The following is a 12,697-nucleotide window of genomic DNA, read 5'->3' as shown; positions in this document are numbered from 1 at the left end:
ATTAATAATAATGATAATAATAATAATAATAATAGTTATTAAGTATCATTACCAAGATTTGACTTGATAATTATATTGTATTATATAATCAAATCAGAACGGGTTTTTGTGGAGATTTAGTATTTGCATAGTTGAAAGCATGAGTCAATTAAAGCTAGACCACCAAGAAAAACCTGGAAACACTGGACGGCCATTTCGTCCTATTGTGGGACTCCTCAGTGGTAGTGCACATCTAGTGGTCTATCAGTTAAGTGCTCTGGCGCGAGACTGGTAGGTCCTGAGTTCGAATCTCGTGAGGCGAGGTCGTGGATGCGCACTGCTGAGGAGTTCCACAATAAGACAAAACGGCCGTCCAGTGCTTCCGGGTTTTCCTTGGCGGTCTAGCTTCAATTGACTCATGCTTTCAACTGTTATATATTGGTTATTTATTCTTCGAAGAAGTAACTTACACTGAGTCACGAAGAAACGTCAGAAATTTTAGTCTTTCTACTCATTGGGATATCTACAAATATATTTCTATTTATAATAATAATTACTGTTTTTTAGTAAATCAAATTAAAATATACAAAATCTTAGAGTGAAGGGTATTAAATTCACAAACTATTCAGTCAGTCAGCTACAACGTAGGATCAGGCACATATACGTATCGGTCCAAATTCCCATACCTCGTTAGCACAACAAGATGAACATCAAATCCATAGAAGTAGTTAATTTAGTGGTGGTAATATATGAAAGATAGGTTGTATGTAAGGATATAGTACAGGAAGAAAGACATATATGAAGCAATTTTAATCTCAAAGTTTAAGGGAAGATAAAGAGTGTATACACCTACACCATTGTGATCGATTCTGAGCCATGTCACCTAGAGTAAGATTATCAGTTTAGAAAAGTTAAATAATCTATAACAACCTATCTTATACAATAATTAGATTGATAATCAGATGTATACAATTTTTATAACAACTAATATTTCATAATTAATTTAAAAAAGTCATAAAGGAAGAAGCATAGATACGTAACTATATAAATATACCAGCAAGCATCCAAATATATTTTATACCTGGACTCTAATATCATATGTAAAATTAATTAAATTAACTAAATATGTTGCAAAGAAATCTTTTTAGTTCCATATATTCCATTTATTTTAACACAAATATTGGTACAAGGAAGCACCAGATACATATGCGACGCACAAATCTCATTTGATTTGTGTGAGGGCTGGGATTCTGCCCAGGTGCCCAAACTGAAGCAGGTGGTTATCTTAGGGGGCCACACTCGGAGCCTTCGACCTAAAGGTCTGAGATGCATTCCCATGGTAGTCGGTGACCAACCATTGATTCATACGCCGTTTGTTCCCTCAGGATACTGGAGCCATGTGCACCATTGATTTGGAATCAGGGTTTTCCAACTCCCCTAGGTAGATTTTTCGTGTCCACCGACCCTGTTAAAGCGCCGGATATTCGCTTTTCGTCCTCTCAATTTCGTAAACAACACATCTGTCCCGAGAAGGCAATGAGTAGGACTTCCCTATCAGAGACTATATACACGTGTCCATGTGAGAGCATTCCAAGAGGGAGAGCTGGCTCTCCCCACTCTCAGCCGTACCAGGGCATTCAGGGGCAATTCGATGTATAAATTTGTACATGAATACAAACAAAAAAAATATTAATTAATTTCCTATGTGGGTTGATATAAAGAAATAATAGTTTGACCATTCGATGCAAAGAGCAAAAATAAAGAGGGAGAATACTTCACCAATAGATTTATAATTATATCAGTAAAGTGTTCACTTACTGGGAAGGAAAGATACTACTACTACTACTACTACTACTACTACTACTACTACTACTACTACTACTACTACTACTACTACTACTACTACTACTACCAATAATAATAATAATAATAAAAAGGATGATTAAAAGCAGTTTGGATCTACGATAATTCAGTTCAATTAAGACCTAATAACAAACTACCATTCTTAATGGAAGGGAAAGAAGAGGATAAACATGAGTAGATATAATAATAATAATAATAATAATAATAATAATCCACTTTATTCCATCTACACAGTAAAATTCGTAAAAAAAAGGCAAAAAGATCAAAGCATTTAGATAAATTAAAAATTTGTATTAATACTATAATGTAATATCAGTAGTAGTAATAGTAGGGATAATTGGTAGCCTATTAGTGGTTAAAATAATAACCTCAATGTAATTTTAAAATTTACAATTATATCTAGATTTGATAAATTAGGGAAAGTTTTGTTTTATCTGGTTAGGTCATAATCGAAAACTTTAGTGAAAACATCATGGATAAAAAGTTACTGCCATGGGATATTCTACTCACTGCCCCCAAATGCCCTGGTACGGCTGAGAGGGAGGAGAGTCCGCTCTCCCTCTCCTAATGCTCTCACATGGACACGCGAATATATAGCCTCTGCCACACAAGTCCTACTCACTGCCTTCTCGTGGCATGACTGTTGTTTACGAAATTGAGAGGACGAAAAGCGAATGTCCCGCACTTTAACCGGGTTGGTGGACACGGAGGATCTACCTAGGGGAGTTGGAAAACCCTGATTCCAAATCAATAGTGCACATGGGCTGACTCCAGTATCCTGAGGGAACAAACGGCGTATGAATCAATAGTTGGTCACCGACTACCATGGGATTGAATCTCCTTAAGATGCTCCACTGCCTTGTGGATCAGATCTTTAGGTCAAATGCTCCGGGTGTGGTCCCCTAAGAAAACCACCTGGTTCGGTTTGGGCACCTGGGCAGTATCCCAGCCCTCACACAAATCAAATGAGATTTGTGCGTCGCATATGTATCTGGTGCTTCCTTGTACCAATATTTATGTGTTTAAATAAATAAATGTCCTACTCACTGACTTGCTAACTGTTATATCTTATGGCCGAGTGGATGCCCAAGTTAATGTATGACGTGATAAGACCGCCAACCAGAGGGCAGTGAATTATCGATTGGAAAAGTTACACACGAAAAACCGTACGAGAAGTCCAGAGTACGTACCGGCCCTGCTTTCTGCCTAGCCCAGTCAGTTAAGTCCAGAACACCAATAACAGTCTCTGCAGTATGAATCCTTGTATTTCAAACATATTGAGTTTATATACTAAACAGACTGACCACATAGTACCAATAAAATAGGAAATAACATTTGTACAAGATTTAGCTAAATGTGGCTGTGAATAAGGGGAGCAATAATTAATAGACTGGATATAACTCAAGAATGGTAAATCGTACAATAATAGTCCAAGGGTCAAAATAAAGTTCACAATGAAAGGAACATGAATATGAGTAGTTTAATTATTTAGCAAATATACGATAAAAATGATATGCATAATATTGGTCCATAAATGGATCCTAAAGTTACAATTCACTATTGTTATCGGGGCATAACACTAACCGAATGTTGTTTACGAAATTCAGTGGGCGAAAATTGAATGTTCAACGATTAAACTATGTTGGTGGGTATGGAAGTTAGAAAACCCTGATTCCAAACCAATGGTGCACATGAGCTCCATGATCCTGGGAGAACAAATGGTGTATGAACCTATTCTTGTTCAGCAGCTACCATGGATCCAGATCTCCTAAAATCGCTCCAATGTTTGGGTCAAAACTCGGAGAGTAACTCTCTAAGAAAACCACCTGCTTCGGTTTGGGTGTCCGAGCAGTATCCCAGGCCTCACACAAATCAAATGATTTATGAGGTGTATATATATTTGGTGCCCCTTTGTACTAATATATGTTTAAATAAATAAATGATAGATGAACAGATGAAATCGATATATTTGATAGACCAATTTGACAGAGTAGTAAATGTAGTAATAGTACCAATAGTAGTATAAAAACCATTAACATTAAGATTCAAGGAGGAAGATAAAGAGTAAATGCATCTAAGTGATAATGGCCAATTCTGAGCCAAGTTATCCAACGCTTCTAATCAATGGTTACTAATAGTGATATAAGCATTATATGTGCTGAACAAGCTAGTGGTTACTTGAAGTCAGCAGTTTAATGGATAGATAGCTGACTTTTGAAAAGCAAAAAACTGGGTTCCAGTCTAAAGGTGAACAGATACGCCAAGAAGCAAGCACATATTCAGCTGAAGCTTTTTTCGTATATAATACATTGCCACACCACTGCTACTGAGTTCGAATTATGTCACCAGAATTAACGATACATAATCATTAGTTACAACAACCATCTCTATATGCCAGAACCAAGAATTTTACATCACAATATTAAATGATTTCATGGATTGAGATTTCAAACCTTCGTCACTGAGCTATATAATTGATGTATAACCAGTGAAGATAAGATGTAGTTGGCCAGTGGGCGAAGACAAACAGACACCTTACTCTGCTAAATCTATGAGACACTGTTGAACATTATGAATTCCATTTTATTATTGATCTCTTCTCTAAGTTTTACTGTGTGTGGATTGCTTCTACTTGTGTTAATGAGACCATAACCTCGCCTATAATTTAGATGTCAGATTTTGGTAATGACTCGTGTATTTGCATATAACTCGATCTAGTCCAGTGGTCTAATAATCTTATTTCGAGTATCATGGTCCAGTATGCCTAGCTGTATTATCCAGTCTAACCTAGTACTATCGTATATTTGTATTGGGAACAGATCTGTTTGATTGTTTTTTGGCCTTCATAACAACAACAAACTATCTGGTTTCATGAAATTAAATCCAGAATGTATGCGGTCAAATCAAGACATGGTAGTAGTTCATGAAGTCATTACATGTTAGTCTGAGTCATGTTAATAATTGCAAACTACCTCGTTAGAGGGTCTGCACCATCAGTGATTGGAGACTTTCAGTAATATAGTTTAGAATTGTTTACAACATCACAGACGTATCCACTTCTTATCTTTGTGTCATTCCTGAGTATCAGTATTCCTTCATGAATACCTTCCCATCCTGTCATTTCAAACCATATTCCCAAGGTTAAGTCTTTTTGTTATTTTCATATCGTTGTGCTAACTAGGTACGATAACTTTGGCTCAGGCTCCCTGGTGATAATGATTTAATGAAATTCAGAGCTCATTGATGAAATAAAGCACTTTGGCAAGATATAACAAAATTATATACCACATACATATATTACAGTATTCTGTTATGTTTCCTATAATGAATAAACAACTATGGTATTGTTTGTGTTAAAAATAACTTTGAAAAAACAAGAAAGAAAACAGAAAATAGTATGTCTACCATCACTAATATTGACACCAATAATAATAATAGTGCCGCTAGGTATGGTTTATCAACAGACTATAGGTAATAACCTTTCATTGAGCTAAAAATACAATTTGCAAGTAAAAAAAATGCAAATGCTGTGATACAAAGTAACAGAAATACTTTGATTACAGTTCACACAATCGGTGCCTAATGATAATAATAATAATAATAATAATAATAATAATAATAATAAAAAACATGGGCTGACCAGTTGCAGTCCAAAAACATCAATGGGAAGATTCAAACAAATAAACTTCACCCTATTGCACAAGCAAGTGGCTATCAGGACTCAGTAGCTGAGTGGATAACGCGATGACATTTGAAGCGAAATTTATCGGGTCCGAGTCCCCAGAGTGAACATCAACTCTGAGATGCAGGTACATCCAGTTGACGAATCTCAAATAGGACGAAACGCGCGTCAAACTGGATTCCACTGCTAGCCACTATCCATCTTTGATTACCATGCTTGTGAATTTAGGCTATATCAAGGCAATACGCACAGTATGAACATATGCCAATTAGATACTGACTAGTTGCAGTCCAAAAACATCAATGGGAGGATTCAAACAAACAATACTAAGTGAATTTAAAACATGGAAGTGTTTACGGAAAGTCCCAGACAAACAACCTTTAGCAAGAAAATAAAGCCTATCTTCATCCATCTTACATTCAAAAATGAAGAGATTTTGAGTGGGATCGATAAAAGGACTAAAGCAGAGCTTTAAAAAAAAGTATCCTTACAATCCAACTATATCCATGGGGTGACATCAATTTTTTTTCGTTAAATCAGTCGAAAGTGGATCAATACATGTCTAAAATCATGTCTAAATGTAGTTACGAATCTGCATGTAATTTTGAAAGCGAGTACATAAGAAGGATTGAGAGAAAGGTATCTATCTCTACAAGATTTTCCGAATATATTCCTCGAAAGTTATGTTTGAAAGGAAATGAAGTATTCACACGTGTGACTACTAGACACTTAATCGATAATAAACAGAAAGTTGACATTACCATAAAATGCTTTCAAGATGACCTTAGTATGAAGAAAGTACGATAAACCTCACTCATTACCATGGAAAGATAGTTGTATAAACTGTCTTAACGATTATGTCGTTTCGAATACAACCTCTATAATTCAGTCAGTCAGCTACAACGTAGGACAAGGCACATATATATGCATCGCTCCAAGTTGTCACACCTCAACAGTACAACAAGATGAACATCATATAAGAATATGATGCAGGGAGAAAGAATTAGTTCATAGAAAAAAAATGAAGCAATTTTAATCTCACGGTTTAAGGGAAGAAAAAAAGTATGTATACCTACGTCATTGTGATTATTTCTGAGCCATGTCACCCAGAGTCTCTAACTACTGGTTACAATAGTCACGCCGACCACCAACCAAATAGTCTGCATCTACCAAAAATGCCTCATACTAGGGTTTGTAACAAGACCTTTTTTATAATCATATTACTAATGTAAATTGGAATTGACGAAAGAAGCCTTAAAGGTCAAAGTATGATATACAGATGACCTTTAGTTGACCAATCAGAATTAAGATAACGCTTTAGCAAGTTTGCGCGAAATTTAATGTACACTGACAGATAATGTGTACTTTATCAAAACTGATTCTTAAGATGTTTTAAATCTATTGTGCTACCAAAAAGCGAATATAAAATAGTGTTTAAGCTAAATTACATAAAATACCTCCTACTCCTAAGGCAAATCGTCTGTTGAAGTACTTGATGTGGTTTACCGAATAATTAAGTGTTTAGTGAAGCTAGATAATATTCTTTATTTATTTAAACACATAAATATTGGTACAAGGAAGCACCAGATACATATGCGACGCACAAATCTCATTTCATTTGTGTGATGGGCTGTGATACTGCACAGGTGCCCAAACCGAACCAGGTGGTTTTCTTAGGGGACCACACCCCGAGCCTTTGACCTAAAGGTTTGATCCACAAGGCAGTGGAGCATCTTAAGGAGATGCAGTCTCATGGTAGTCGGTGATCAATAATTGATTCATACGCCATTTGTTCCCTCACAATACTGGAGCCCATGTGCACTATTGATTTGGAATCAGGGTTTTCCGACTCCCTTAGATGGACTTTCCGTGTCTACCAACCCGGTTACTGCGCCGGACATTCACTTTTCGTCCTCTCAATTTCGCAAACAACACCTCCGCCACGAGAAGACAATGAGTAGGACTTCCCTGGTAGAGGCTATATACGTGTGGCCACGTGAGAGCATTTCGAGCGGAAGAGCAGACTCTCTCCAATCTCGGCCATACCAGGGCATTCGTTAAAAAAACCCTGACCCAAATTTGTAAACCTAACTCAAGTTTACAATCTAACCCTACATAATCTTAACCCCCTTAGATTATAATTGATGTTAATTGGTGAAGAAAACTTTATGGGGTGACAACGCTAACTTTTGGGGATGTTAGATCCCTAGAACTTACTTTTTAAATACCTTATTTTGTAATTTTACTTTAACATATTGAATTTCTTGTTTTCGCACCAAAAGCGCACATTTTCACCTTCATGTCGTATCTCCCACTTGGGAATATATTAAACATTATTGGTTCGATGTATCTTTAAGTATGCTATTTTGTAACGCTTATTAAGGACAATTTTATGCTGTATATATACGTTTCATTTCTTCCCCTTGCGATTGCTTGTGCTTCTGGCTGCTTGCAGAATATATTTCCCCACTTCCAACTTGGATTTCTCACTCTAGTTAGCGGTGCTATGACGCGTTAAAATAGCTAGCATATTGGTCTTTGGTCACAAAGTCTTGATCCTTTCTCACATTAGGGAACTCGTAACCGATTAAAACATAACAAAAACACTAATCTGACTCGTAATATGTATGTACACATATGTAAACTTGACCTTTTTTCCTTACTACGAGAGGTAATTTGACATAAAAGAATTAACTATTTATATCAAAGCTGTTATTATCCCACTGTTATTTCGATGCTTTGTCCTGTTAGTTGTTTTATAACTAAATAGTTTCCCGATTGGCTGATAGGCTACCCAAGGTCGTCACAGTATATTATAAGTTTTATCTAATAATACGAATACTAATACCAATACTACAACTAATAATAATAGTAATCAATAAATAATTCCAAACCACCGGTGAAATTCATATCATTTTCAGTTGGGCAACACTAATGTATTAACATAAAATAACAAGAATATCTATCATTCTAAACGTGTGCTAATATTCTTTCTGTGAATACAATGTATTAGATAAATAGATGCATTATGGTGAAGTGAGCACCGAGACACTGAACCCACTCAAATCAAGGTGGATGGAATAAAACTTGAATCTATGATCGACTGGCTGGCCATCAAATGGTTTAATCAGTGACATATAATTAATTTAGCCTCAGTCAGTTACAACGTAGAACTTTGTACGTACGTACATCAGTTCGAGTTGCCATACCACATTAGCACAGAGATGCAGTTGTCGATTCAAATCCCATAGTGGTAGAATTAGTAAGAGTATAAGCCTACTTAAAGCATTAAAAGATATTTAAATTAATGTCAATATCTGAAGTTCTACAGAATGATAATTGCACCTTGAATACCTCTCCATCTCAGACTGAATCAAACTACGTTCAAGTTCAAATAGTAAAACGCAGTACCAGATCTATCAAGATTAAAGATATTCCGATAAAATTAACCAGTAATCACAACCACACATACTATTATATGTTTACTAATGAACAAGCTCTATGCTTGGAAGCCTAGTGAGGAGTGATATTCAGTAAAATTCAACTGTTTCAAGATTCAGATAAATCTCAACATTCGAAATAAATGATAACTACACAGCATTATGAACTGACTAAAGTTAGATAACGCAAACTATTGTTTGAATCTTCAGTGTTCGTCACAAAGCCTGAATATCCTGGTTTTCAATCCTTGGTGATGGGTAGGTCGTGGATGTGAACCATCATTGAGGTATCTCATACTTCAATGGAGGAACTGTTTAATGCTTCCATATTTTCACTGGTCATCAAACTAGGGAAGAGTATACTGCGCAGCAGTTCGCTCTGTTCTACTTTATGGCTGTGAAATATGGCCATTAAGAGTAAAAGATACTCGTAAGTTACTAGGATTTGACCACAGATGCCTTAGAAATATTGCTCGCATCTGCTGGGATAATCGGGTAAGTAATAGTGAGGTTAGACGCAGAGTATTAGGGAACGATGGTAAATCAGTTGATGAGATCATGAATCTTCATCGACTGAGATGGTTGGGCGACGTGTTACGCATGCCTGAACACCGATTACCACGACGCGCTATGATGACTAGTATTGGGGATGGTTGGAAGAGAGTTAGGGGCGGCCAAACCAAAACGTGGCATCACTGCTTGAAGTCACAAACTTATAGTCTGAGCCATGTTGGCAGATGCGGACTACTTGGTTGGGGTTCGCGCGATTATCGTAACTAATGGTTGGAGACTCTGTGTGACATGGCTCAGAATCGATCACAATGGCGTAGCTGTATACACTCTTTATCTTCCCTTAAACCTTGAGATTAAAATTGCTTCATATATGTCTTTCTTCCTGTACTATATCCTTACATACAACCTATCTTTCATATATTACCACAACTAAATTAACTACTTCTATGAATTTGTTGTTCATCTTGTTGTGCTAACGAGGTATGGCAACTTGGACCGATGCATATATGTGCCTGATCCTACGTTGTAGTTGACTAACTGACTGATCAAACTAGTCATTTAATGAAGTCAACAAAAAGACGATCTACATTTTTCTACAAGAAAAGTAGATGGAAAGAAAGAAACAATCAAGCATAAATCTACTATTCCCTTCCCTTGTTCACCTTTTATGCTTATAGAACTTACCTCTCCATCATCAATGGTGATTCACTGACATTTGCTAAAGCAGCAACAATGGCAGCTATCACACGTCTTCCATTTGGACTAGTACTGCCAATCTCATCAGAATTCAGTAAATCTTGTCGATTATTAATGTTATTATTATTATTATCACGATTATTGTTGTTGTTATAATTTAACAGAAGTGGATGAATTTGATTGTGACCAATTTGTGGTTTAAATGTATTATGTAAATTTGATGATGAAGAGTATGATGAAAAATTTGATACAGTCGAAGCAGTATTACGTGCAACCATAATATCAACTAATTCTTGATCCATTTCACCTTCATCATCATCATCAACATCCTCGACAACATCATGATTATTAGTATTATGATGTGTAGAAGAGAAATTGATATTGGCATTGGTTATGGTTTGATATTTATCTGAAATTTGTTTTTTCGATGAATTATTTATTGTCATAGTTGTTGTAAATGATGAAAGACAATGTGAACCGGGATCATTATTTATATAATTTATACTAGTAGGAATTAATTCTGTTGAATTAGGACGACCAATTCTACTATGCACTGGGACTATTAATGTATAGAAAATAAGAAATAAACACCATCAATCAAGATACAGTAAGTGACAACCTTTAATAATATGGACATAAACCAATAAAATGAAAAACAGTGAAGTTTCTTTAGTCAGCGGAGGTGGAACAAAGTTTTTTTTTAGTCATAAGCCATGCTTAAAATGAGCATGTATGCACATTGATTTAAGTTTTCACATTGAGACGCAATTATCAAGACAACTGACAGAATAATCGATATAGTATCAGTATCAGTGGTAGTAGAAACACTAACTATAGATAATATGATTCGAGAAGGGAGCATTACTTCGCGGAGTAAATAGTACAAGATAATCCTGGTAATCAAAGTCTAGGGAGGTAGACAAAGAAAGAATGGATACATCTGCGTAATTGTGACCTACCACCTCATTCAATAGCTCTAACCATTAGCTGGTTACAAGATAATTGCACTGATCACAATCACTTAGTCTGCGCTTACCAATATAGCTCAGTTGAACAATTAACGACTTCAGAAACTGATGCCACATCTTGGTCCGGCCGCCCCTAAATTTTATCTAACATACTTCTATATCAGTCAATATTGCATGTTGAGGTAGGCGGTGATAGGTCGTGCATAAAACAAGTCCCAAACCACCCCAGTCAGTAAAAATTCCCTATCTCATTAAACGACTTACCATCTTTACCAAGTACCCTGAATCTATTCTCAGCACAACTAAATAATATAAAAACAGGCAGTGATAACAAAATACTAACGTATATATATATATATATATATATATATATATATATATATATATCCAGTTTCTCACACTGGACTCCGCCTGTAGCTCTTCTGCTAGTCCCAAGCCCGGGGAAAGGAGGAGGGTTGAGCTTGTTGTCGGCGACCCTGTCCCTTAGAAAACTATCTTACTAAAAACACGCCAACCAGATTAACCAAATTAAACCATATAAACTTTGTAGTGGGAGTTAAAGGAAGAATTATGACGCCTCATGATGAAAACCGAGATTCTTCGTGTTATAACTTGTAGTCTTGTGCCCTATTAATGTATGACGTGTTGATACCGCCAATAAGAGAACAGTGAATTATCGACCGGACCAATGACGCATAAAGAAACACTGAGCAACTGGGTAAACAGCTTTACATAGGTTTAATACAGCCTTCCTTCCACATACTAACAAACTCAACGAATTCAAGATAACTCTCAACAACAGGTTCCAAGCTCTACGTGATCTACGAAAAGAACAAGAAACTACGATGGATGACAAGTGGAAATGGATCAAAGAAGTACTAACTTCAACGTGTCAGGAGCTTCTGCATCGCAAGAAGCATCATCATAAGGAATGGATGTCTATGGGAACCCTGGGCAAGATTCAAGAAAGGAAGAATAAGAAGAGAGCAACTAGTAACAGTCGAACACAAGCAGAGAAAGTCAAGGCACAAGTAGACTACGCAGAAGCAAACAAGGAAGTGAAGAAAAGCATTAAGGCAGAAATACATGGGAGAACTAGCAACGGCGGTGGAAAAGGCTGCAAGAGAAGGGAATATGAAGCAACTATATAATACAACGAAGAAACTGTCAGGGAGATTTAGCAAACCGGAGAGACCAATCAAGGACAAAGAAGAAAAGACAATCACGGAGACCCAGGAACAAAGGAAAAGATGGGTGGAGTACTTCAAGGAACTGCTGAATAGACCAGCCCCATTGAACCCACTGGACATCGAAACAGTACATACAAACCTCCCTATATCTGTCACTCCACTAACGACCGAAGGAGTCAAGATGGCCATCAGACAAATCAAGAATCAGTAAGCAGCAGGACCTGACAATATACCGGCTGAATTACTGAAGTCAGACATTGAAGTAACTGAGATAAGATGGTGGTTGGAGGTGGTCAACAGGAAACCCTGGACCCGGGTTTCGTGCTACTTGGCACTCGTCATCAAGGTGTACCTGTAATCTTGAGG

At 36.6% G+C, this 12,697-nt stretch overlaps 1 protein-coding gene across 1 annotated transcript in view; it reads right to left on the bottom strand.

The window, feature by feature from the left end:
- Positions 1-12,697, bottom strand: part of Smp_152430 (hypothetical protein) — a gene marked incomplete at both ends in the record, with an annotated part of 42,580 nt that overhangs the window by 10,894 nt on the left and 18,989 nt on the right. Inside the window, one exon of the mRNA XM_018790471.1 lies at positions 10,162-10,273. Within this exon, the coding sequence (XP_018646284.1) occupies positions 10,162-10,273 (112 nt within the window). The remainder of the gene's footprint in view (positions 1-10,161; positions 10,274-12,697) is intronic.

This window comes from Schistosoma mansoni (genome assembly GCF_000237925.1).
Source record: "Schistosoma mansoni, WGS project CABG00000000 data, supercontig 0097, strain Puerto Rico, whole genome shotgun sequence".
Classification (NCBI taxonomy): Eukaryota; Metazoa; Platyhelminthes; class Trematoda; order Strigeidida; family Schistosomatidae; genus Schistosoma; species Schistosoma mansoni.
The sequence above is the reverse complement of the archived record's forward strand: the minus strand, read 5'-3'. Positions and strand labels throughout refer to the sequence as shown.